At 38.0% G+C, this 26,592-nt stretch overlaps 2 protein-coding genes and 1 long non-coding RNA gene across 6 annotated transcripts in view; 1 reads left to right on the top strand and 2 right to left on the bottom strand.

The window, feature by feature from the left end:
* Nucleotides 1–847: 847 nt before the first annotated feature.
* On the bottom strand, nt 848–5,068 carry LOC123518027. Of its 4 annotated transcripts, none has more exons than XR_006678647.1 (3): nt 4,941–5,068; nt 4,472–4,616; nt 848–1,000 (listed from the first exon to the last, which is right to left on the bottom strand). It is a non-coding gene; the product is annotated as an uncharacterized LOC123518027 (long non-coding RNA). The 4 variants fall into 4 exon arrangements; XR_006678663.1 differs by lacking the exon at nt 848–1,000 and adding an exon at nt 2,159–2,218; XR_006678656.1 differs by lacking the exon at nt 848–1,000 and adding an exon at nt 2,426–2,485.
* Nucleotides 5,069–6,160: 1,092 nt separating this feature from the next.
* Nucleotides 6,161–16,581, top strand: LOC123517949. The gene is given in 5 exon segments (XM_045278467.1): nt 6,161–6,577; nt 8,269–8,316; nt 9,987–10,528; nt 10,530–11,588; nt 11,649–16,581. Coding segments are annotated over 5 exon segments (3,711 nt in total). The 5' UTR covers nt 6,161–6,564; the 3' UTR covers nt 13,698–16,581.
* Nucleotides 16,582–25,485: 8,904 nt separating this feature from the next.
* The window catches only part of LOC123517846 (flocculation protein FLO11-like), a 6,164-nt gene continuing 5,057 nt past the window's right edge, over nt 25,486–26,592 (bottom strand). The window contains exon 2 of the mRNA XM_045278351.1: nt 25,486–26,592. This exon is cut by the window's right edge and continues 1,748 nt beyond it. The gene's annotated coding sequence lies outside the window, so the exon portion shown is untranslated.

The following is a 26,592-nucleotide window of genomic DNA, read 5'->3' as shown; positions in this document are numbered from 1 at the left end:
CACAAAATATTCTTAAACAATTTTTCAAGTTAACAAATATTCAAAGATGAAAATGTTTGGTTTTGAAGTGACACAATCTTACAAACCAACTCTTTCAACAAGAGAGAGAGAGAGAGAGAGAGAGAGAGAGAGAGAGAGAGAGAGAGAGAGAGAGAGAGAGAGAGAGAGAGAGAGAGAGAGAGAGAGAGAGAGAGAGAGAGAGAGAGAGAGAGAGAGAGAGAGAGAGAGAGAGAGAGAGAGAGAGAGAGAGAGAGTTCTAAAGGCAGAATGACAAGATTTTTACAATATCAACTGGAGAAACATTCTTGAAAACCCTGCCAATCATTTCTGGCCTTGGAAAACAGTCATGGTGGAGAATAAAGCGTTTTTAATCTTGTTTTTATGGTTCTACAGGCAGAGTGACTACATTTCTACATTATTAACTGGAGAAACACTCTTAAAAACCCTGCCAGTCATCTCTGTGGCCTTGGAAAACAGTCGTGGTGAGAGAGTAAATTGTTTGTGAATATAGCCCTTTGACTGACACACAAGCAGCAACAATGCACATTCTTCATTCCCTCTGAGCTCAGTAAGTGAATGATTGAGTGAGCGCTGAGTGAATTTCTTAACAAGCACACTGCATCTTTGTCCTGAGAATCCAACACTTGCTTCACAAACTCATGTGGGGATTAAAATAGTGATATTGTCACCTCCATACACCCTTCCTAATGTCAATAAAATGGTATTATCACAGCCAAACTTTCTTCAAATGCCATCAAAAACATGCCAAATAGTCTTAAAATACCATAAAAGCATGCCAAATGGTCTTAAAATACCATAAAAACATGCCAAACTGTCTTAAAATGTCCTTAAAAAAAAAAAAACATGACAAACTGCTAATCTATCCTAACTCTTCTTCATGGCTCAGGTATTGTCTTGTACTCTGGGTGTTGCTGATGGCTGTAGGTCTTGTAGAAGGCTTGTGTTGTGTTGTGGCTTGGCTTGGCTTGGCTTGACTTTCCTGTAATGAGAGGTGCACTGTTTACATTGAGTCACCTTCACTATGTTGTAAACTGAACTGAACGCAACTCAACCAAACAAACTGTCTTAAAATGCCCTTAAAACATGCCAAACTGTCTCAATATGCCAAACTCTTAAAATACCCTCATAACCTGCCAAACTGTCTTAAATTGCACTCAAAATCTGCCAAACTGTCTTAATATGCCCTCAAAATATGCCAAAGTATCTTAAAATGTCATCATAACATTTCAAACTGTCCTATAATCTCTTCACAACCAGCCAAACTGTCTTAAAATGGCCTTAGAACCTGTAAATTTGTCTTCAATTTCCCTTAAAACCTCCCAAATTATCTTAATATACCCTCAAAACCAGCCAGTTATAAATTGCCCTCAAAACCTGCCAAATTGTAACAAAATGTCCTCAAAACATACAAACTGTCTTAACATGGCCTCTAAACTGTCTTATAATACCCTCAAAACATGCCAAACTGTCTAAAATGCCCTTAAGACATACCAAACTGTCTAAAATGCCCTTAAAACATGCCAAACTATTTTAAAATACCCACCAAACATGCCAAACTGCCTCAAAAATGTCCTCAAAAGAGAGAGAGAGAGAGAGAGAGAGAGAGAGAGAGAGAGAGAGAGAGAGAGAGAGAGAGAGAGAGAGAGAGAGAGAGAGAGAGAGAGAGAGAGAGAGAGAGAGAGAGAGAGAGAGAGAGAGAGAGAGAGAGAGAGAGAGAGAGAGAGAGAGAGAGAGAGAGAGAGAGAGAGAGAGAGAGAGAGAGAGAGAGAGAGAGAGAGAGAGAGAGAGAGAGAGAGAGAGAGAGAGAGAGAGAGAGAGAGAGAGAGAGAGAGAGAGAGAGAGAGAGAGAGAGAGAGAGAGAGAGAGAGAGAGAGAGAGAGAGAGAGAGAGAGAGAGAGAGAGAGAGAGAGAGAGAGAGAGAGAGAGAGAGAGAGAGAGAGAGAGAGAGAGAGAGAGAGAGAGAGAGAGAGAGAGAGAGAGAGAGAGAGAGAGAGAGAGAGAGAGAGAGAGAGAGAGAGAGAGAGAGAGAGAGAGAGAGAGAGAGAGAGAGAAATAGCAAAAAACTTTATAAAATGACAATATTTAATATTTTACCTTTTCTTTTTTCTTTTCTTCTTCTCCTCCTCTTCTCATCTTCCACCACCTCTTCCTTCTTCTTCTTGTCTTGGTCTGTTTTTCTTAATATTCTTAACACAATCTGAAATAAATAAAACTGGATTAATATCTGAGAGAGAGAGAGAGAGAGAGAGAGAGAGAGAGAGAGAGAGAGAGAGAGAGAGAGAGAGAGAGAGAGAGAGAGAGAGAATTTAACCTTTTAACATGACAATATTCTTATTTTACCTAATCTTTTCTCTCTTGATTCCTTCCTTCTTATCTTCCTCTTCTCATCTTTCTCTACCTCTTCCTTCCTCCTCTTCCTCCTCCTCCTCTTCCCTTGGTCTGTTTCTCCATATCTTAACACAATCTGAAATAAATCAAACTGGATAAATATCAGAGAGAGAGAGAGAGAGAGAGAGAGAGAGAGAGAGAGAGAGAGAGAGAGAGAGAGAGAGAGAGAGAGAGAGTTGAAATACCCTAAAAGATCATGTCTAACAAAGGTGTCATGGCACAGGTCTGACAGTTAATAAGTTGGCCATGCATATGCTGACAAGTATTGTGTACATTAATTCAAGGAACACAAGTACACCACCACCACCAACTCTTGAACCCCTTCAGTACTGGGACATATTTTTGCCTTGAGATTTGTGTACCATTAAACCATTTTATTGACACCATCACCACCACCACTATTTTAACCCCTTCAGTACTAGGACACACTTCTACCTAGAAATTTGTTTACCATTAGACCATTTTATTGACATTAAGAAAGGCCTATAGAGGATACAAGATTAATGCCATGGCCACAGTCTTCACTATTTTAACCCCTTCAGTACTGGGACACATTTTTACCTTGAGTTTTGTGTACCATGAGACCATTTCATTGACATTAGCAAGGGTGTGGTGTGCTGCCAGGGTTGTTCAATCATCTTTCTGTGTGTGACATGGCTCTTATGTATAACAATGCTATTTAACAAGATTTTTATATCTGCAACATATCCCAGGCCATGGGTGACTGCCAAACTCTTCACCACTTCCGAGCGAGGTTCCCGTGGTTTGGCTAACAATGATGGAGGCATAACAGTAATCGACCTAACCTAACCCAACCTCACAGTAATGAACAGCATGACAAAGCTGTGTGGCATGGTGCTTTGCAACAGACTAAGCCATTGGTTCAAGGCTGACAGACAGCAGGCAGGGAGCCAGGTGGTGGGCACAGGATGCCTTGAACACATTGTCGCACTGCGTTTGTTGACAGATGTTGCTACAAGGAACAAATTTCAGCTTTTTATTACTTTTGTATATTTTACCCGCGCATAGGATAACTTACCAAGAAACACATTATTTTGTATTTTGAAGAGACTGGGTTGTGGGATGGTAATGTTGCTCGCTATAGTCACTGTGTACAAGTTAACACAATGTATAGCTAGTTGGTGTAGCAATTGTCACTGCCTCGACTGTTGTACATCAGGGCTGCTCCTCATCTTGCTTACTGTTTGTTATTTTTGTTAATGATTTAATAACTCTTATCAAGCAAAACTGTGGCGCTGATGGATGCCTTGCCCGTCTCCATGTGTTAGTCCTGATGGATGACACTGTGCTGCTGTCCACATCCAGAACTGCCATGCCAAGTAAAACAAGAGTACTGAAACACTCACACTTAAAAGAAACTCAATACTTTGTCATCAAGAGCAGTGAGGAGGACAGGCTGTGCAAAGTATTGAAGGCAGCTGTGACGTCCACCCACCCTGTCAGACGGTTGTGAATCTTGGCTTAACGGTGAAGCAAAACCTGTTCCCAAGCTATACATGTGGTCCATCAAACAGGTATTGGTTGTCAGAAGGGCCACCTTAAATGACCTCTGCCTATTTCAACTTGGCTACCCATCCTTGCAAGCTTTAGTAAAACAGACACACAAAGTTTTTTATCGACCATGTGGGAGAAATGAGGTGGCTTGGAAGACGATCCCCTAGCACTGGCTATTAAGGTGACAGTGGACCGTACATATATCTCAGACCTCCGCTACTTACACCAACTTATCCACTCAGATGTGGATCAATTACAGCTCTCTATTGAAAATATGAGAGAGAAACTTATGGTGTCAGCCTCCAGCAGGGTGCACATGTATGGTACAATCAATCCACATTATTCAGTGCATGACATTTACACCACTAAAATCGGAGTGAATGAGTCTGAACACGTTAGTTAGCTTAATGCAGGGCAGTCTCTAACTCTGTGTCAGACCAGATGGCTCTTCTGAAGAGGGACTTTCTGACTGACAGCAGCAGTGGACCACCACAACTGTGAGGAAGACCCTCTACATCCAACTAAGTAAATGAACACTGTCCCTTACCTTCTATACGACAGTTGACGATGGTTAAATGTCCATGCTTCCATCTTCCTCCTTTGGGCCACCAACTGAGCGTCAAAGTAAAGGGAAGGGAGTGGTGACAAGTGGTCCAGCAGCCTCAGCCAGCAGCTGACGTCCCTTCCTTGCTCTGAAAGCAGACACAAAGAAATCAACTGATATGTAGGAACAGATAGGAGATAAGCACACTCATACACACACCAGTCTATGCTTCGAGTGACACAATTAGATAGAGGAACGTCTACACACACACATGCAACATTCCTCAAAGTCCAGCAGCGTGGGATAAATTCGGTGAAACGATGTGTGCCAAGGACCACTCCTGTCACCACGCCCGCCAGACATCCCACGCCCACCCCAAGGCACCAAAACTAAGCCAGTCACACACTTTTCACGCTGGGCATATCAACCTCAACGTTCACCTCTCCCACCAGCCACCGCTCGCTCAGCTCACCCTTCCATCCTGCTCACGGCAGCGACGCCCACGTCAAGGCACCACAACACGTCCACATCACATTGTTTGTCCAATGAAGAACAAAACGTAAACATTTCTACCACCAGTCCACCACCAGGGCCCCTCCATGACCTAACTATCATACTCCAGTCCTTCTCTAAATGCCTTCCTTCTACCTGCTGAAAAGCCCAACTAGCTATTAGGCCACTCTTCACCACCATCCTGACACACTTTTTCCCCCACTTGCTACTCCTGACATTCCACAGAAACACTTTACTCACTATTCTAGCATCGTTCATTCGCTGCTGCTGCCTCGTCACTCCAACTATACTCTATTCGCGATCGTTAAACACACAGTCAATGCATCATCGCAATTCGGAGCTTTGAGGTGGCGATCCCAGACATCCCCATTGTGTTGCTCTGGTTTTTGACAACTAGAGAATGATTTGGGCACGGGGGGGGGGGCTCGGACTTGTTCTATGCATTGCCTGTGATAAAAAAAAAAAGAAAGTAACATAAACTGAATTACAATTTGCTGCATTAACTCGGATATAAGTTATTTCTACATCATAGTAACTTTTTGTGAATGGAAAAGGAGGAACTATTATTCTGGAAATGTTAATTCTACCTAGTGTTTCATTGGTATATTTATTTACGTGATTGTATTTCTCTGCAAGAAACAGGAGTATATGTCTTACAGGATGTTTTTGTAGTTGAAAATAAGAATGTCTTAAAAGTGACAGTTGTATGTTAGCCAATCCAAAGTACGTAATGTTGATATCGCGGGTGTTGACTGATGAGTAATGAAAGTCACCGAACCATCCCACCACTTGCATCACCCAGCCATGGACCACTTAATTAAGGCTTGTGTACCAGCGATGGTTCGGTTCGCGATTTAGAGACTTGTGTTTGAGCTGCTACTGCTACACACTCAAACCAGTTACAAAAGTTGTATATTTATAGTAAAGGGACAAAGGGTGATGGATTAATTTGCCGCCAACACAATGAATCATACCTGCCCCCCACCTACCTCGCTCTCTCTCTCTCTCTCTCTCTCTCTCTCTCTCTCTCTCTCTCTATATATATATATATATATATATATATATATATATATATATATATATATATATATATATATATATATATATATATATATATTTGTGTGTGTGTGTGTGAGGGCAGGGATTGAATGAACCCAGACCGAGACCGAGACCTAAACCCAGCAGAGGCCAGCAGAGCAATACGTGTTTGGTGTTTGTAAATAAAGAGCGGAGACGGAGAGGAGAGCGCGAAGAACGCAATAACTGGTGATAACGGAGAAAAGCAGTGACTAACTGTGATGAGAGGAAGAACAAGCAACAACAAACAAAGGAGAGGCACAGAGGAATCACCGAGAAGGCTAAATCTACAGAGAAGAGAGAAAATAAAGAAGAGAACACTAAAAAAGAGGAGATAGAGAACAGAGAAACACAGACACCGACGTTCAAGGACGAAGGAGAGCAAAGTTGATGTAAATGTGAGAAACTGACAGGTCGCTGGGAACACAAGCCTACACAGAGACGCAGGAGGCATGTGAACGCTGGAGAGGCCTAGATCTTTGTAAAGGCAGAGAAGAGGAGCAGAAATGACCAATAAAGGTGAGTGAAGGACAAAGAATGGATACACTTGGGTGAGGGCGGCTAGCTTGGCGGGTCACTGCTACCACCACCACCACCTCCTCCTCCTCCTCCTCCTAACCAACCAGTAACATGGTCACATTTACTCGTCAAGTAGTTCATGGCCAACACGATTTTTGTGGTTTTATTTGTCGGGTGTCCTTAGTGTGTCCTACACAGCACAGCCTCTCAGTGTGGTGTGCCTCACCAAAACTGTCCACAATGCCCAAGCTTGTCGCCACGCTCACCCCACCACTCGCCACCAAGAGAGCTTAGGTGGTCCTTAGGGGGGTATGAGGCGCGTAGCTCCCTGTGTTAGAAGACACTCAGGTTACGATAAAGATCCTAAGGGGCCCTGGGGGGCCATAGGCCCCCTGCTAGAAGACGTTTAGATTAGGTTTGCTTAAGTTAGGATAAAGACCCTAGGTTAGGGGCACAGCCTCCCAGCTAGTCTAGAGGGGGTGGAGTCTGGGCGTTGCAGCCCCCCTACTAGAAGGTGCTTAGGTTAGGTTAGGGTAAAGACTCCATGTGTGGGTGTGAGGGGTGCAGCTTCCCTGCTAGAAGACTTTTAGGTTAGGTTTGGTTAGGTTATGGTAAAGACCCTATGGGAGGTCTGGGGGGGGCACAGTCCCTCAACTAGTTTAGGCTAACGGGGTCTGTAGACTTCTTTGGGAGGCAAATTTTGCTACATTTGTCTCCACCTCCCCCTCCTCCCCCCCAAAAAAAAAAAAAAAAAAAGCAATTGCCCAGGAGCAGCCAGGCTTGGTGAGGGGGGGGGGTATTCAAGTGAGGTGCTATTGTTAAGATTTGTCTTGACACTTTTCTTCTTTATTTTTAAAGTTTTTAAGACTGTTTTTGTTTGTTGTAGTTCCTTGTGTTGTGAATTGTGGGTTTTTATGTTTACTTAGAAATGTTCGGTGAGGTTAGTGGCTAATTGATATTTATTTTCTGTTATTTGTTTGTATTTTTATTTCTTTTCTTTTTTTTCATGTCATCCATTATGAATTGTGGGTTTTTCATGGTTTATCAGCAGTATTAAGTCAGGTTAGTTTGGGTCAGGTTAGAATGAGTTAGGTGAGCTACATTGTTCAGTTAGAAAATTTTTGATTACATAAGAAATTAGTATTGTTATCTTAGAGGAAAATTATTGGGTTACCTTAAAGTTAGGTTAGGTTAGGTTAGATTAAAATTGCCATTGTTATATTGGTTAGGTTAGGCTGTGTTAAGTTAGCCTGGATGAATTTCAGTTAGGTTTGGTTCAATATTTCGACCTAAGTCAGGTATGATTAGAATATTTTACTTATTTATGTATTTATTTTTACGCAAGAAGGAAAGTCGACCAAGGGCAACAAAAAGACCCCAAAACAGGCCTACTTGTTTGCCAGTTAAAGAATGATAGAGTTAGCCAAAAGTGAGGGACAAATGTGCTGAAATCTCCCTCTTAAATGAAGTCAAGTTGTAGGAAGATGGAAATACAGAAGCAGGCAGGGAGTTCCAGAGTTTGCGAGATATAGGTTAGGTTAGGTTAGGTTATCAGTGTCTCTCTACAGGTGAAGCAGTTATTATCACCAGGTAAAGGTCAAATGAGGTATTAATTTACTAGGTCAGGTGAGAACAGATTAGCAGTGTCTGTGTGTGGTGTGTTTGCTAATGTGTGTGTGTTGTGTTTGCAGGAGCACGGACAAAACAAAGAAGGAAGAGCAGCGATGATGGGAGTAGAGGTGCGTTTGTTTACCTGTGTGTGTGTGTGTGTGTGTGTGTGTTTTGGGGTGTGCTTTGGGTTCTTGGGTGTGTTTTTTTGGGGGGTGTTTTGTGTGTTTTGAGGTGTTTTGGTATGTTTTGTGTGTTTTGAGTTTGGTGTGTGTGTGTGTGTGTGTGTGTGTGTGTGTGTGTGTGTGTGTGTGTGTGTGTATTTACCTAATTGTATTTACCTAATTGTAACATACGGGAAAAGAGCTATGCTCGTGTTGTCCCGTCTCCATATCTATTAATGTCCAGCTTTTTCTTAAAATCATGAATATTCCTTGCGTTGACCACTTCCACGTCTAAACTATTCCATGCTTCCACCCTTCTATGAGGAAGCTATATTTTTCACATCTCTCCTATAAGTGGCCATTTTAGTTTTTCCCATGCCCTCTCGACATTCTTTCATTCCACATACACAGATCTTCCCTATCCATTTTTCCATGCCAATCATCACTCTGTATATTGCTATCAGGTCTCCCTTTCTCTTCTGTTTTCCAGGGTCGGAAGTTGCATTCTTTTCAGTCTGTCTTCATAAGTCAAATCTCTTAAGTCAGGCACCATTTTGTTGCAGCCCTCTGTACTTTCTCTAGTTTCCTTATGTGTTTCTTTAAGTTCGGAGCCCACTGTATTGTTGCATATTCAAGCCTCGGTCTTATCATTGCAGTAATTATTTTCTTCATCATTTCTTCATCTAAATATACGAACGCCACTCTTATGTTCCTCAATAAGTTCAATACTTCTCCAATTATTTTGTTTATATGTCTCTCTGGCGATAGGTCATTGGTAATTGTCACCCCAAGGTCTTTTTCTTCATGACTGGTTTTATGTCTTCATTTCCTATCTTGTACATACTCCTGATTCTTCTTTCACTCTTGCCAAACTCTATTTTCTTGCATTTTGTCGTGTTGAACTCCATTTGCCATGTACAGCTCCATTTCCATATTCTGTCCAAGTCTTCCTGGAGTAGTTCGCAATCTTTGTCACATCTCACTTTTCTTAACAATTTTGCATCGTCTGCAAATAGGCTCACATAACTGGACACCCCATCCACCATGTCATTTATGTAGACCGCGAACATTACTGGTGCCAACACTGATCCCTGTGGAACTCCACTCTCCACCAAGCCCCATTCTGATGGTCTGTCCTTAATTATTGTTCTCATTTCTCTTCCTACCAAAAAGTCTTCCATCCATTTTAGTAAACTGCCATGCACTCCTCCTACCATTTCAAGTTTCCAGATCAGTCTCCGGTGTGTGTGTGTCCACCCTCCGTCAGTGTCACCAGGTGTTGTCTGTCTATCTTTTCCATACAGTTCACTAACTTATACACCGTTATTAGGTCTCCTCTCTCCTGTCTGTCCTTCATAGTTGGTAGTTCCATATCCTTCAGTCTTTCTTCATAGGGAAGGTCCTTCATTTCTGGCACCATCTTTGTAGCAACCCTTTGGAGCCTTTCTAGTTTCCTCATGTCTTTCTGCCTGTATGATGATCACACCACACCACACCATACCACACCACACACACACACACGCATGCACATACGCAATATATAATAATAATAACAATAAAGAGAGAGGCAGAGAAAAAAAAGGTAAAAAATAGACTTAACTTAACCTAACCTAACCTAACACACCCCAAACCAACAGATAGAGTGGCGCAGGTGACATACAGACTTCCGGGAGCATTCTGCTGGGACCCGGTGGTAAACTGCAGTGGTGGAAGCTGCGAACGTCCCAACCTGAAGAGGACGATTCGAGAGTGGAAAAGTGACATCCAACAGCGGAACTCGGCGAAGAAGAGGAAGATTGACGCAGCGATCGCACACAGCCACAGAGGTCATGGCCGTGTGGATGGACGTGTGGATGGGTGTGTGGATGGCTGTGTGGATGCTGTGATGGATGCTGTGATGGATGATAGAGTGGATGCATTGACTGGTGGAGATAGTGACAAAATGGATGACAGCTGCTCTGGTGAAATAGATAATGGTGATGATAGTCTACCTGGTGAAGTGTACAAGGATGAAGATGATAATGGCATACCTGGTGAAATTGATGATGAAATGGATAACGATGGAGTAGATAGGAGAGGAGGAGATCGAATGCCTGGTGAAATAGAGAATGAGAAAGCAGATTGTGCCGTAACTGGTGAAATAGATAATGACAAGGACGAAGGAGAGATAACGAAAGGGGAATGAGAGAGATAGATGGATAAATGACAGGACAGACACGCAGACACACAAAACTGATAAAATAAATACAATAGATGATAAAATAAATGGAAATACAATATCTGGAACAACTTCTGTCTCTAAGTCTTGTCACATTGAGATGGAGGTGAGTAAGGCTGTAGGACTGCCTCACCCCCCCCTCACCCCCTCTCCCCTTGGTCTGCCAGCCACTCTAGCCCAAAATAGGTCTAACTGCTCTCAATTTGGGCTATCTAGCAGCAAAATTGGGCTAGAAAATGAGGAGTCTTGTCAGAAAGGAGAAAATAGCCCAAACCAAGGTGGAAATAGCCCAAGGAGAGATGGAAACAGTGTTAGGGAGAAAAATAGCCCAAGGAGAGAGAAAAACAGCCCAAAATTGAAGAAAGGGAGCCCAAAGAGGAACGAAAACAGACTTTGCACAGTTCAAGAAAGTCAAAATAGCCCAAGACACAAAAATAGCCCAAAACGAGAGAAAAATAGCCCAAAGAGAGGGAAAAACAGCCCAAACACTTCAAAACATGACAAACGACCCCAGGAAATCAGAAAAGGGGACCAAGATGAACCAGAAGGACCCCAGGCTGACAAAACGGCCCCAAACACCTTTAAAACGCATCCAAACACCATCAAAACGGACCAAAACAGCGCCAAACCACCACAAATTGTTGCGTTTGGTCTCTCATCGCCACACGCATCACAAATTGCCATGAAAGAAAATAAAAATGCATCAACAAGTCTTCAAAATGTACCAAGTCTGTTTACCTTGGCCACAGCACACCACAGCCCACAGCAGACCCTCACAGCACTCGCCAAAAGCTGTGATACTGAGACCCCAAGCCTGTTTTCCTTAGCCACAGCCCACAGCAAAGACGAAACAGCCCAGAACAGCATGAAAGTACCACAGAATGATGCAGAAACAGCCAAAAACACAGCATTTGGTCTATCTGCCCTTGCCACAGCACAGAATGATGCAGGAACAGCAAAAGACACAGGATTTAGTCTATCTGCCCTCGCCACAGCACATAATACTCTTAACACAGCACAGATTGACACAGAGACACCTAAAAACACAGCATTTAGTCTATCTGCCCTACACACAGCACAGATTGACACAGAGACACCTAAAAACACAGCATTTAGTCTATCTGCCCTTGCCACAGCACAGAATGATGCAGGAACAGCAAAAGACACAGGATTTAGTCTTCCTGCCCTCGCCACAGCACATAATACTCCTAACACAGCACAGATTGACACAGAGACACCTAAAAACACAGCATTTAGTCTATCTGCCCTTGCCACAGCACAGAATGACACAGGAACAGCAAAAGACACAGGATTTAGTCTTTCTGCTCTCGCCACAGCACATAATACTCCTAACACAGCACAGATTGACACAGAGACACCTAAAAACACAGCATTTAGTCTATCTGCCCTTACCACAGCACAGAATGACACAGAAACAGCAAAAGACACAGGATTTAGTCTTTCTGCCCTCGCCACAGCACATAATACTCCTAACACAGCACAGATTGACACAGAGACACCTAAAAACACAGCATTTAGTCTATCTGCCCTTGCTACAGCACAGAATGATGCAGGAACAGCAAAAGACACAGGATTTAGTCTTCCTGCCCTCGCCACAGCACATAATACTCCTAACACAGCACAGATTGACACAGAGACACCTAAAAACACAGCATTTAGTCTATCTGCCCTTGCCACAGCACAGAATGACACAGGAACAGCAAAAGACACAGCATTTAATCTTTCTGCCCTCACCACAGCACATAATACTCTTAACACAGCACAGATTGACACAGAGACACCTAAAAACACAGCATTTAGTCTATCTGCCCTTGCCACAGCACAGAATGACACAGAAACAGCAAAAGACACAGGATTTAGTCTTTCTGCCCTTGCCACAGCCCTTGCCACAGCACAGAATGACACAGAAACAGCAAAAGACACAGCATTCAGCCTCTCTTCCCTTGCCACAGCACAGCACAACAATACTTTCAGTCTGTCCTCTCTAGCCACAGCAAATGCATCAAACACAGCCACACATCCCAATACCACACTGACCTTAGCCTCTCTCGCCACAGCAAACACAGCACAAACCGCACAGACACACACACAGCAAGCAGATGAAGCGCTCTCACTCTCAACAGCATCACAGCTTCATATCTTGGTCCCAAAGCTGCGAATTCCAAACACAGGACAAACGGCAAACGCAGAACCACAGCGCTGCGTCTCTTCGCCACTCACGTTGCCCAGAACCACAGCAGGGCCCAGTTTGTCGTCCCTGGCACAAGCGCATCTAAACGCAAACACTATCGATCTTTCCACTGCTCTTAAAACACATAGTACTTCCACGCTGACTCAAAACGTGGTACCTCCTGGGCAAACGGCTTTAAGTATACCACCTCTGAGTCAAACACCACCAAACGTACAGGTTCTGAGCCAAACACAGGCTATAAATATACCTCGTCTTAGCCAAACGGCACTTGACATTCTGAGTCAAACGCCACCAAATTTACGAGTTCTGAGCCAAACGCAGCCTTTAAACATTCCCCCTCTTATCCAAACACCACCGCTTGGGCAAACACCACCACAGACAAATGCAGGCTTCACAACACCACTTACCATACCTCCTCTTATCCAAACACCACCAAACACGGCCTTCAACACACCGCCAGAGGCACATGCAAACATCTTGCCTTTCAAACACACAAACGCAGACACACACACCCAAACGGCAATGGAAGCAGACTTTATGATGGACTGCTTGATTGGCAACAGTGACGAGACCATAGATTTAAAAACGGCGCTTGTACCAATGGAAAAGAAAATGGAGACAGAGGAACGGAGAGAAACAACACCACCAGTTATCGAAAGTCCGCAAACTTTCACCCACTACTCGGCGATGCTCAAACGCACACCATCGCCGTTTGGTCAGGTGGTGGCAGACACGTGTACGCTTGCCCTGATGCCCAAACGACCCACAGAATGCATGATCTACGTCCCGTTTTCTGTGTTTGCGTTTGATACTCTTTCACCGGATGAGGAGGTACAAAGGGCCATAAATGATCCCAGGAATCCTTCGAGATACAAGTTGATCATGCAGGAACGGCAGAATAGAATGAGTAGGGCGTAGTGGAGGGTGTTTGGGCGTGTTTGGAGGTGTTTAGAGGCTGTGTGTGTGTGTTTTGAGGTGTTTTGAGGTGTTTTGAGGTGGTGCGAGATGTTTTGTGGATGGTTATGGGTGTTTGGGTGTGTTTAGAGGTGTTTTCAGGTGTTTGTAAGTGTTTTTTTGGTGTTTAGAGGTATTGGAAGGTGTTTGGAGACTGTTTTGAAGTGTTTTGTGGACATTTAGGCGTTTGGGAGTTTTTGGAGGTGTTTGGGTGTAGGTAAATATTTGAATAACTGTATGTATGTGTGTATGTGTGTATGAGTGCGTGTATGTATGTATGTTATCTAAGACACACACATACTGAAAACGTACACACACACACACACACGCACACACACATACACACACACACAAACATATACACAGCCATTTCAACACGGTACAATTTATAAAACTTCCGTCCACTGTGTGTGTGTGTGTGTGCGTGCGTTTGTTTCTGCGTTTGTGTGTATGTGACGCATTTTTGAGTATTATCGAGTATTATTTTGACCAGGGAAGGAAAATAGCAGGAGAATAACACTTAAGAGACTGTGCGTGCGTTTGTGTGTTTGTGCGTTAAGCGACGTTTTTTTGAGTATTTTGTTAGGGAAGGAAAAAACAAGTAATGATGAGAAATTGTGTTTTGACGAGGTACAATGACTGTCTCTCACTCTGGCTACAGTTTGATGGTTATTTTATTCATTATTATTCATTATTATCATTGCCGAGATAAATAATAGCATGTGATTTGTATTTTTAATGAATTTGCAGTGTACAATAATGTTTCCATGAGGTACGATGGCTGTCTGTATCTATTATTAGCTTATTTCCATCTTGTTATCTTTCTCAGTTCATTATATTATCATTAACAGCAGAAAATGTAGCTTCTAATGTGTGTGTTAGTTAATGGAGGTCAGTGTACAATAATGTTTCAATGAGGTACGATGGTTCTTGGTACAATGACATGATTATTTGGTGTATTACTTTATTATTGCCCACGGAAAATGTAGCTTGTGATTTACGTGTCCCTTTTTTCAATGTAGGTCACAAAATGGGTGTGTTCCAAGTGAGAGGCTGAGTTGCAGTGTACGATAATCTTCTGATGAGTTATGATGGATCTTTCACTGTGGGTCACTGTTGCTTGGGTATTGAGGTGAAAAATACAGCTTAGAGGAATATTTAAGCCTAGAATCTGTATTAGGAGGTTGAATAATGATTGAAAGCTTGTATATTATTTGGTCCAGAAAGTGTACTAGGAGTTTGAATAGATAAATAGGAGAAATAGCATTAGATCTTGATAATTTTGAGGTATTGGAGTGAAAAATACAGCTTCGAGGAATATTTAAGCCCAGAATCTGTATTAGGAGGTTGAATAATGAGTGAAAGCTTGTATATTATTTGGTCCAGAAAGTGTACTAGGAGTTTGAATAGATAAATAGGAGAAATAGCATTAGATCTTGATAATTTTGAGGTATTGGAGTGAAAAATACAGCTTCGAGGAATATTTAAGCCTAGAATCTGTATTAGGAGGTTGAATAATGAATGAAAGCTTGTATATTGTTTGCTCCAGAAAGTTTATTTGAAGTTTGAACAGATAAATAGGAGAAATAGCATATTTTGACAATTTTGAGGTATTGAGGTGAAAAGATACTACTTAGAGCATTTTATGAGAAGGAAGTTTGAATAATGAATGAAAGCTTGTGTATTGTTTGGTCCAGAGTGTACTAGGAGTTTGAATAGATAAATAGAAGAAATAGCATTATATTTTGACAATTTTGAGGTATTGAACTGAAAAATAGAACTTCAAAGTATTGTTTGTGCCCAGAATCATAGAGTTTGAATTGACAAAAGCCAGAAATAGTACTGGATCTTGTTAATATTGACTTGAAGACTGCATAGTGAATTGAGGATAGTGTATTAGATAGTATTAAGTCACAATGTTAAGGTATTTATATTAAGTACAGTGTTTTTCATTGTACAAAGGCTGCAAAGTGATAAAAAAAGGCAAAAAAACAGTACTAGATCTTGTTAATATTGCATTGAAGACTACAAAAAGAAAAGCAGTACTAGATCTCATAAATATTAGATTGAAAACTGCAATATGATAAAAAAAAAAAATGAAAAACAGTACTAAACAATACTAGATCTTGTTAATATTAAGTCGAAAACAGCAAAAGAAAAAAGAAAAGAAAAAAAAGCACTGGATCTTGTAAGGATAAAAAAAACAGTATTGGATTTTGAAGACTACAAAATGAATGGAGAATAGAGAATTGAATAGTATTAGGTCACAATGTTGAGCTGTTAATGTGAAGTAAAGTTTTTTTTTCATTGTACAAAGGCTGAAATGTATGTTGGCTTTGTGAGAAGTGAAGAAATTGTATTAATGTTTAGTTAAGATATTTGAATGTTAGAAGTGAGAGGAGTGAGTGAAAGAATATGGGAAAATTAATATTAGTGTTTTCATAATGTTTAAAGATGTTTGAGTGAAAGAAAATGAAAATAATGAAGTTTTTTGAATGTTAGAAGTGAGAGGGAGTGGATGAAAGAATATGGGAAAATAAGTATTAGTGTTTTCATAATGTTTAAAGATGTTTGAGTGAACGAAAATGAAAATAATGAAGTTTTTTGAGTGTTAGAAGTGAGAGGAGTGAGTGAAAGAATGTGGGAAAATTAATATTAGTGTTTTCATAATGTTTAAAGATGTTTGTAGTGAAAGAAAATGAAAATAATGAAGTTTTTTGAGTGTTAGAAGTGAGAGGAGTGGATGAAAGAATATGGGAAAATTAATATTAGTGTTTTCATAATGTTTAAAGATGTTTGTAGTGAAAGAAAATGAAAATAATGAAGTTTTTTGAGTGTTAGAAGTGAGTGAAGGAAAATGGGAAAATTAATATTAGTGTTTTCATAATGTTTAAAGATGTTTGTAGTGAAAGAAAATGAAAAAAGAAGGCCTAGTTTTTTCTTAGTGAGTGAAGGAAAATGGGAAACGTAGTATAAGTTTTCATAATGTTTAAGATGTTTGAGTGAAAGAAGTGAATGAAAGAAAATGAAAAAAGTCCTTGTTTTTTCATAATGTTTAAGATGTTTAAGTGAAAGAAGTGAATGATAGAAAATGAAAAAAGTCCCAGTTTTTTTCATGTTAAGATAAAATTGAGTGAAAGAAATGAAAGAAAATGAAGGAAGAAGTAGTTTTTTCATGTGAAGATATTTGAGTAAAAGAAATGAAAGAAGTAAATGAAAGAAAATGAAAAAATGTTGTAGTTTTTCATATTAAGATAAAATTGAGTGAAAGAAATGAAAGAAGTGAAAGAAATCGTAGTTTTTCATGATGTTAAGATAGATTTGAGTGAAAGAAGTGAAAGAAATCGTTTTTTTCATGATAAGATAGATTTGAGTGAAAGAAGTGAAAGAAATCGTTGTGTTTTTCATGATAAGATAGATTTGAGTGAAAGAAATCGTTGTTTTTTTCATGTTAAGATAGATTTGAGTGAAAGAAGTGAAAGATTTCATGATAAGATAGATTTGAGTGAAAGAAGTGAAAGAAATTGTTTTTTTTTCATGATAAGATAGATTTGAGTGAAAGAAGTGAAAGAAATTGTTGTTTTTTATATATTTGATAAAGAAATTTGAGATGAAAGAAGTGAAAGAAATCGTTGTTTTTCATGATTAAGATAAATTTGAGTAAGATAAATTTGAGTGAAAGTGAAAGAAATCGTCGTTTTTTTCATGATAAGATAGATTTGAGTGAAAGAAGTGAAAGAAATCGTTGTTTTTTTCATGTTAAGATAGATTTGAGTGAAAGAAGTGAAAGAAATCGTTTTTTTCATAAGATAAATTTGAGTGAAAGAAGTGAAAGAAATCGTTTTTTTGATAAGATAGATTTGAGTGAAAGAAGTGAAAGAAATCGTTGTTTTTTTCATGATAAGATAGATTTGAGTGAAAGAAGTGAAAGAAATCGTTGTTTTTTTCATGTTAAGATAGATTTGAGTGAAAGAAGTGAAAGAAATCGTTTTTTTCATGATAAGATAGATTTGAGTGAAAGAAGTGAAAGAAATCGTTGTTTTTTTCATAATAAGATAGATTTGAGTGAAAGAAGTGAAAGAAATCGTTGTTTTTTTCATGATAAGATAGATTTGAGTGAAAGAAGTGAAAGAAATCGTCGTTTTTTTCATGATAAGATAGATTTGAGTGAAAGAAGTGAAAGAAATCGTTGTTTTTTTCATGATAAGATAGATTTGAGTGAAAGAAGTGAAAGAAATCGTCGTTTTTTTCATAATAAGATAGATTTGAGTGAAAGAAGTGAAAGAAATCGTTGTTTTTTTCATGTTAAGATAGATTTGAGTGAAAGAAGTGAAAGAAATCGTTGTTTTTTTTCATGATAAGATAGATTTGAGTGAAAGTGAAAGAAATCGTTGTTTTTTTCATAATAAGATAGATTTGAGTGAAAGAAGTGAAAGAAATCGTTGTTTTTTTCACAATGAGATATTTGAGTGAAAGAAGTGAAAGAAATCGTTGTTTTTTTCATGATAAGATAAATTTGAGTGAAAGTGAAAGAAATCGTCGTTTTTTTCATGATAAGATAGATTTGAGTGAAAGAAGTGAAAGAAATCGTTGTTTTTTTCACAATGAGATATTTGAGTGAAAGAAGTGAAAGAAATCGTTTTTTTTCATAAGATAGATTTGAGTGAAAGAAGTGAAAGAAATCGTTGTTTTTTTCATGATAAGATAGATTTGAGTGAAAGAAGTGAAAGAAATCGTTGTTTTTTTCATGATAAGATAGATTTGAGTGAAAGAAGTGAAAGAAATCGTTGTTTTTTTCATGTTAAGATAGATTTGAGTGAAAGAAGTGAAAGAAATCGTCGTTTTTTTCACAATGAGATATTTGAGTGAAAGAAGTGAAAGCAGTGGGTTTGTTGTATAGAAGAGTTCAAGTTTCATGTGGCATTTTTATTTATCTATCTATCTATTTATATTTAGTTATTTATTTTCTTATTTATATATTTGAATGATGGAAGTTCTGCGTGGTGTTTGTTTGGGGTGTTTGTTTGTTTGTGGTGTTTGTGTTTGTTCAAGTCACGTTTGGACAATACACTGACATATGTGTTTTTATTTAATTCATTTATATTTTTCTTAATGAAGTTTGTATGTGTGTGTGTGTGTGTGTGTGTGTGTGTGTGTGTGTGTGTGTGTGTGTGTGTGTATAATGAAGTTGTTTTTATTATTATTATTATTATTATTTTATTTATTTATTTATTTATTTTTTTTTTTTAAGTTTGACGCTACACTGAAATAGAGACAAGTTAGGAACGCTACACTGACATATTAGACACGAGTTAGGAGCAGTGAGGGTGAAGGAACAGCTGGTGGCTTTATATCTTTACAAAAACAACGAAAAACAACAAAAGAAACACAAAACTCAAAATAAAAGTATGATTATTGAAAAAAAGAAAGAAAAAAGTACACACACACACACACACACACACACACACACACACACACACACACACTAGTTAAAGTTAAGATGTGTTTTATTTATTTATTTATTTGTGTGTGTGTGTGTGTGTGTGTGTGTTTTCTTATTGTTTTTTTTCTTTTTGGTTTTCATTTTCTTTTCTTTTTCTTAAATTTTTCTTTTTTTTTCATTTTATATATATATATATTTTTTTTTTGGTGAAATTCGCTGTTTTTCTATTTGTTTTAGGCTCGTGGTGATGTTTTTGTTGTTTTTTTTTTTCTCTTGTTTTTTTACGATTATTATTATTATTATTATTATTATTATTATTATTATTATTATTTATCGAGTATTTGTATGTAATTGTAGAGAGAGAGAGAGAGAGAGAGAGCTGTACCTGTATAGATCTTGTATGTACCTGAAATGTTACAATGGATATCAACTTTTTTTTTCTTTCTTTCTTTCTTTCTTGTTTGTGAAAAGAAAAAAAGGAAGAAAAAGATTTGGCATTTTTTCTTACACTGCTTCTGTCGACGTCGTGTGAATTGAAATATAAATAGAAGAATATTGAGACCTTTTATCTATTCCTATTATTATTATTATTATTATTATTATTATTATTATTATTATTAAACGTGTCACTTTACAATGTACTGGTGATCATGTGGTTTTTGATAGAGTTTGGCATAAAGGTTTCATTTCAGAACTGCCCTCCTACAGGTTCTATCCTTCTCTCTGCAACTTGTTCTCATGTTTCCTTTCTGAGCGTTCTGTTGGTGCTGTGGTAGACGGCTGCTGTTCTGCTCCTGAATCTATTAATAGTGGTGTTCCTCTGGGTTCTGTCCTGTCACCCACTCTCGTTCTATTAATGACCTTCTTAACCAAATGTGTTGTCTATCCACTCCTACGCTGATGATACCACCCTGCATCTTTCCACGTCCTTTCAGAGGCGACCAACCCTTCAGGAAGTCAACAGATCACGCAGGGACGCCACAGAACGCCTGACTTCTGATCTTTCTATTTCTGATTGTGGCAGAGAAAACTTGTTAGTGTTCAATGCCCCAAAAAGTGAATTGGTCCATGTATCAAGTGGACACAACCTTCCAGACAACTCTCCCCTCTTCTTCAGTGACACTCAACTGTCTCCCTCTGCCACACTGAATATCCTCGCTCTGTCCTTCACTCATACTGTCCTTCACTGCAAACTTCACATCTCATCTCTTGCTAAAACAAATTTCATGAAGTTAGGCGTTCTGTGGCGTCTCTGCCAGTTTTGCTCGTCCCTCCAACTGCTAACTCTGTACAAGGGCCTGATCCGCCCCTGTATGGAGTACTCTTCGCATGTTTGGGGGGGGCAGGGTTCCAGTCACACAGTTTTATTAGATAGGGTGGAATCAAAAGCTTTTCGTGTCATCAACTCCCATCCTCTGACTGACTGTCTTCAGCCTCTCTCTCACCGCCGGAATGTTGCATCTCTTTCTATCTTTTATCACTATTTTCATGACAACTGCTCTACTGATCTTGCTAACTGCTTGCCTCCCCTCCTCCTTCCTCCCACACCTTCACTGCACAAGGCTTTCTTCTTCCTCTCACCACTATTCTGTCCAACTCTCTAATGCAAGAGTTCACCAGTACTCACAATCCTTCACACCTTTCTCTGGCACACTCTGGAACTCCCTGCCTGCTTCTGTGTGTCCACCTTCCTTCCACTTGACATGTTTTAAGAGGGAGGCGTCAACACATTTATTCCTCACCTTTGGATGACTCTTGGACTTTTAAGGAACCAGCAGCTTCAGTAGGCCTCTTTTTTTAACATTTTGTCCTTGGCAGCCTTCACTCTTCCATTAAAAACAACAACAACAACTTTCTCACTCTTATTCATTAATTTCAAGTCGATTTAAGAATTTCACCAATATTTCAACAAGTCCCCCTTAAAATAATCCCGTTTTCTGTGGTGTGCTTTTTCTATTTATTTCAATAACATGGTGTTTTTACCTTATTTAGTAGTATTCAGTAGTAGTAGTAGTAGTAGTAGTAGTAGTAGTTAGTGTGTGTGTGTGTGTACGTACCCTGTCATTATGTAAGTCAATATCTGTCTGTCTGTCTGTCTGTCTGTCTTTTTAAGTCTCCGGGGCCAGCACACCATATTTAACTACCTCTCTCTGTCTGTCTGTCTGTCTGTCTGTCTCTATCTATCTATCTATCTATCTATCTTTCCCTCTCCCTCTCCCTCTCCCTCCCTCTCCGTCAGTATCTGCAGGAGTGGTTGAAGGCAGCAACAAACACACACACAAGACAAGCCTCAATAAGCTTTATTTTAAAATATACAAATATACTGAAGAAAAATGTATGGAAAAACATTATGCATATTAGTATTTTATTATTGTCACGGTAAAACTATAAAAAAACGATTAAATTAACCCAAATAAACCGTTTAATAGTGTGTATGTGCGTGTGAGAGAGAGAGAGACAGGCAGACACAGACATACAGACACACAGATGTACAGAACAGCCACCTAGCGTAACCTAATCCCCTTTAAATGGTCTCCGTAGCTCTTAATCCTTTACGAAGAGAATCCGATCCCTTCTCTGGCGTCTATAGGGGATTAAACGCCATTTTCTCACATTTTTGCTGGGTTGTTCACTTATACTAAAGGATTTTGTTGGTTTGTTCTGATTTTTGGTGATTCTTGTTGGGTTAAGTGGAATGGCTGCCAGAGAGAGAGAGAGAGAGAGAGAGAGAGAGAGAGAGAGAGAGAGAGAGAGAGGGAAGCAAGGGAGGGGAAGGATCAATACTTAGATCATTCTGCTCTCTCTCTCTCTCTCTCTCTCTCTCTCTCTCTCTCTCTCTCTCTCTCTCTCTCTCTCTCGTCATGGATTTCTCCTCTCTCTCTCTCTCTCTCTCTCTCTCTCTCTCTCTCTCTCTCTCTCTCTCTCTCTCTCTCTCTCTCTCTCTCTCTCTCTGTGTGTGTGTGTGTGTGTGTGTGTGTGTGTGTGTGTGTGTGTGTGTGTGTGTGTGTACGTAACTGTGACATAAATCCGTACACACGTAAAATATAAACAAACATACACACGTACGTACATACAAAAATAAATAAATAAATAAATAAATAAATAAAAAAAAAAAACAATGACACGCTGGCGGCAACATCATCATCATCATCATCATCATCATCATCATCAACAACAACAACAACAACAACAACAATCACAATAATAATAATAATAATAATAATAATAATAATAATAATAATAATTTAGTGTATCACAGGCGGAAAAAATTCACTATAGCAAATTTATTCTTTTTTTTCATTTTTTTCGTTCATTTTTGAATTATTTTTTGTCTAGTCTTGAGAGAGAGAGAGAGAGAGAGAGAGAGAGAGAGAGAGAGAGTGGTTATTTTTAAAGATATCTCTACTATCTTTAATGTCTAAGTGGTACAATTTTATGGACAGAATGTTACCTTTGAGAAAAAAAATACATGTTTATTTACACATAAAGAAAGAAAGAGAGAGAGAAAGAAAGAGAGAAAGAAGGAAGAAAAATTGATGAGAGAGAGAGAGAGAGAGAGAGAGAGAGAGAGAGAGAGAGAGAGAGAGAGTAGCTAAGTCTTTTCTCTCCTTCTCGAATGCATTTTCTTTTTTTTTTTTATACACTTTGAATGTTTTCTTATTTTTTCGTTTTCGTGACAAAAATGGACAATGGAAATGCATAATTAGTGAAATAAATGAATAAATAAATGAATAAATAAGTAATGATAAAAATACTTAATTTATTATATTTTTTTTATTTCTTGTATTTATGAATTCGAAAAAAATAGGAATAAAAAAATAAGTATATAATGATAATTAAATAAATGCACTTAATTTTTTTTTCACTCATTTGTGAATTCGAGAAAAAAATTAAAATACAAAAAAAAGAATATAAGAAAAAAAAAGAAAAAAAAATGGAAATAGAAAAAAAGTAATAATAATAATCAATAATAAATAAATAAATACACTTGATATTTTTTTCTCGTTCTTTTGCGAATTCGAGAAAAAAAAAATTTGAAAATGAAAAAAAATACGAAAATACAAGAAAAAAAAATGAAAATAGAAAAGAAAAATAATAATAATAATGAATAATAATCAGAACCACAAACTTAATCATTCTTCATTACTTAAAAAAAAAAATAAATAAATAAATAAAATAAACACATTTAAAATTTTGAATCCATTTTTTTCATATCTTGGCTACATTTTTTGATATATATTTTTTTTGTGTATATTTAGACATTTTTTGAAGCGTGTTAATTCATTCTCTTATTTATTCATTGATTTATTTTAGGAGTTTGTGAATGATAAGCGAAAAATTGCAATATAGCTTGAAAAAAAAAAAAGATCATATTTACACACACACGCACACACACACACATATATACTAATAAATTCATATATACGGCTTTTAAATTTACTACTATGTACACTAAATGCTATGTGTACTATCTCACACACACACACACGTACACACAGACACACAGACACACAGACACACAGACATACAGACAGACACTCGTAATAGCAATGTCTACAAGGAATAATGCTAGTTTTTTTTTTTTTTTAAGTGCTATTGCAAAAAATGTCCCAGAATGCCTTGCTCGCTAATTCCGTTTTCTACGAATTTGGACAAGTTAAGTTTTTTCAATATTTCGTAATTTTTTTCTTTTTCTTTTTCTTCTTTCTATTTTCTTGTTTTTCGTTCGTTTGTTTGATTTTTTCTTTCTATTTCTTTCTTTCTTTTCTTTTTTTCTTCTTTTTTCATTCTCTTTTTTCTTTTCTTTTCTTTTTCTTTCTATTTTAATTCTTTTCTTTTTCTTTTTCTTATTTTTCGTTCGTTTTTTAATTTTTCTTTCTATTTCTTTCTTTCTTTCTTTCTTTTTTTTCCTTCTTCAATTTTTCCTTTTCCTTTTCTTTCTTTTCATTTTCCTTCGCAATTTTTCTTTCTTTTCTTTATTTATTTTTCCCTTTCTCTATATATTCCTTCTTTCTTTTCTTTTTCTTCTTAATATTATCTTATTTATTATTTTTCTTCTTCTTCTTCATTTTCTTCATATTTTCCTTTCTTTTCATATATTTTTCTTAATTTCTTTCAATTTTTATTTTTTTAATAATAAACAAATTTAATTCTCAAAAATAAATAAAAATAATAATTCCATATTTTTTTTTTATTTTTTTAAGTCAAATATTTTTTTTATATATAATTACTTATTAAATTATTATTTTAACTAATTATTATTTTTTCTCTCTCTCTCTCTCTCTCTCTCTTGAATTATTACGATTATTATTATTATTTTTATTTTTATTACATTTTTTTTATTCAATTTAAAATCCTTTCCTCTTTCCCAACGGGGCTACAAATCACTGTATATTATTTTTTTCCCTCCCTCTTTATTTTCCTCTTTTTTTCCCATTTTCTTCTCGATATTTTCCTCATTTTTTCCTTTTCTTAATTTTTTTTTCTTTTCTCGATGTTTTTTTCCCCTCGTTTTCCTTCTCTCGATTGTTTTTTTTTCCTTATTTTCCTTTTCTTCTTTTTTTTTTCCTCTTCTCCATTTCCTTCTCTCGATGTTTTTTTTTTTTTTTCCTCTTTTCTCGTTTTCTTGATTTTTTTTTTTGGTGTTGTTGTGGTGTTGTGGTGTGTTTTGGTGTTTTGTGGTGTTTTGTGGTGTTTTGGTGTGTTTTGGTGTGTTTTGGGTGTGTTTTGTGGTGTTTTGTGTATTTTGGTGTGTTTTGGTGTGTTTTGGTGTGTTTTGTGGTGTTTTGGTGTCTTTTGGGTGTTTTGGTGTGTTTTGTGGTGTTTTGGTGTGTTTTTAGGTGGTTTTGGTGTGTTTTGGGGTGTTTTGGTGTGGTCTGTGGTGTTTTGTGTGTTTGGTGGTTTTGTGGTGTTTGTGGTGTTTTGGTGTGTTTTGGTGTGTTTTTAGGTGTTTTGGTGTGTTTTGGTGTCTGTTTGGGTGTTTTGGTGTGTTTGTAGGTTTTTTAGGTGTTTTTAGTGTGTTTTTGGGTGTTTTTAAGTGTTTTTTGGTGTTTTTTGTGGTGTTTTTTTGTGGTGTTTGTGGCTTTGTCGTCTCATTTTCTCATTCTGGATCTTACTTTTCCATTTCCTTGATGTTTTTTTCTGTTTTTCCATGTTGATATTTTCCCGCCAATTTTTTCCTTCCTCTTTCTCGACACGCAACACAAAGGCCAGATTAATGAGAGACACAGTTTTCCTTCCCTACAATCAATTAATTTCCTTATGTCTACTTTTCAATAGGCCTGTTTGAATAATTAACTCTATATTGTCTTAATTTTGAAATGCAATAAAGATTCACATTTTTTTTTCTTTTAAACATAACTTATAAATAACTCGTTTGTTTTTTAATCTCTTATATTTATTCATTAAAAAAAAAATATATATATAAAGAGAGAGAGAGAGAGCTTGTCAAGGCATTTCTTTATATAATACTTAAATATATCACAAAATAATAAAATAAAACTTACATATTATAACATTTCGTAACATTAAACTTGAATAATTGATGAAATAGAAGTTAGAGATAAACTAGAGATCACCTTCATGAGTATTCACCAAAGCGGGAGTTTGTCGGTAGAATTAGTAACACGATTTATAACTATGTCAAACCCACCTCAAAAAAATCCTTCAAAATGCACACTACACCAATACACGAGACACTGGACCGTTAGGGAATGATGCAGTCTTATTTATAACCTAATTTGATGAGTATTTAACAAGCGGGAGTGTCTTGGGAGTAATTAGAGCGTTAATGAAGAAACTTGGGAACTTGGGGCACGGAGGCGAGGCTTCACACACCTTCAGTAACAGCATCTCCGTAACCCGTTGTATTATTTTTCTTTTTCCATTTTTCCCCGCGTTGTGCTGCTCGTGGAAACTTGCACCGCCCACCGTCTGCCTTTGAAATGTTCCTCTTTACTGTGACATCATAAATATCTCGCCTCGCCGCCGGGAAACGCAAGAAAAAGCAAGATGAAAAGAGACTCCATTCCACGCGCCATCAGCTGACAAGGTAAACAATGGTAGCTGGCTTTGTTGGCGTTATTATTTTTGACATTTTACCGTGTTTCCTTGGCCCCTGGATGACTGGCAGCTCGTGTGGTGTTACATAGGCCTACTAGGGTGCTATGGAGCGGCCGAGGGTATATAGGGAGGCGCAGATAGGCAGAAAATAGAGGTTATATAAGGTGATAGCGTGGAAGGAAAAGTTCTCCGTGCAGCAATCTTATCTACATTTATCCTTTTCTCCTGACCTTGTTTGACCTTATTTGACCTCGTGCGGACAAGGGCAGTGAGTCAGGGTGTGGACTCAGCCTGTGAGTATCAAAGAGCCCCCTGGAGTGACAGATAAGGGAGATAATACAGTTTGAATAAGGA

Source organism: Portunus trituberculatus, chromosome 1 (assembly GCF_017591435.1).
Source record: "Portunus trituberculatus isolate SZX2019 chromosome 1, ASM1759143v1, whole genome shotgun sequence".
NCBI classification, from domain to species: domain Eukaryota; kingdom Metazoa; phylum Arthropoda; class Malacostraca; order Decapoda; family Portunidae; genus Portunus; species Portunus trituberculatus.
Note: the sequence above shows the minus strand (reverse complement) of the source record. Positions and strands in the feature narration are given on the sequence as shown.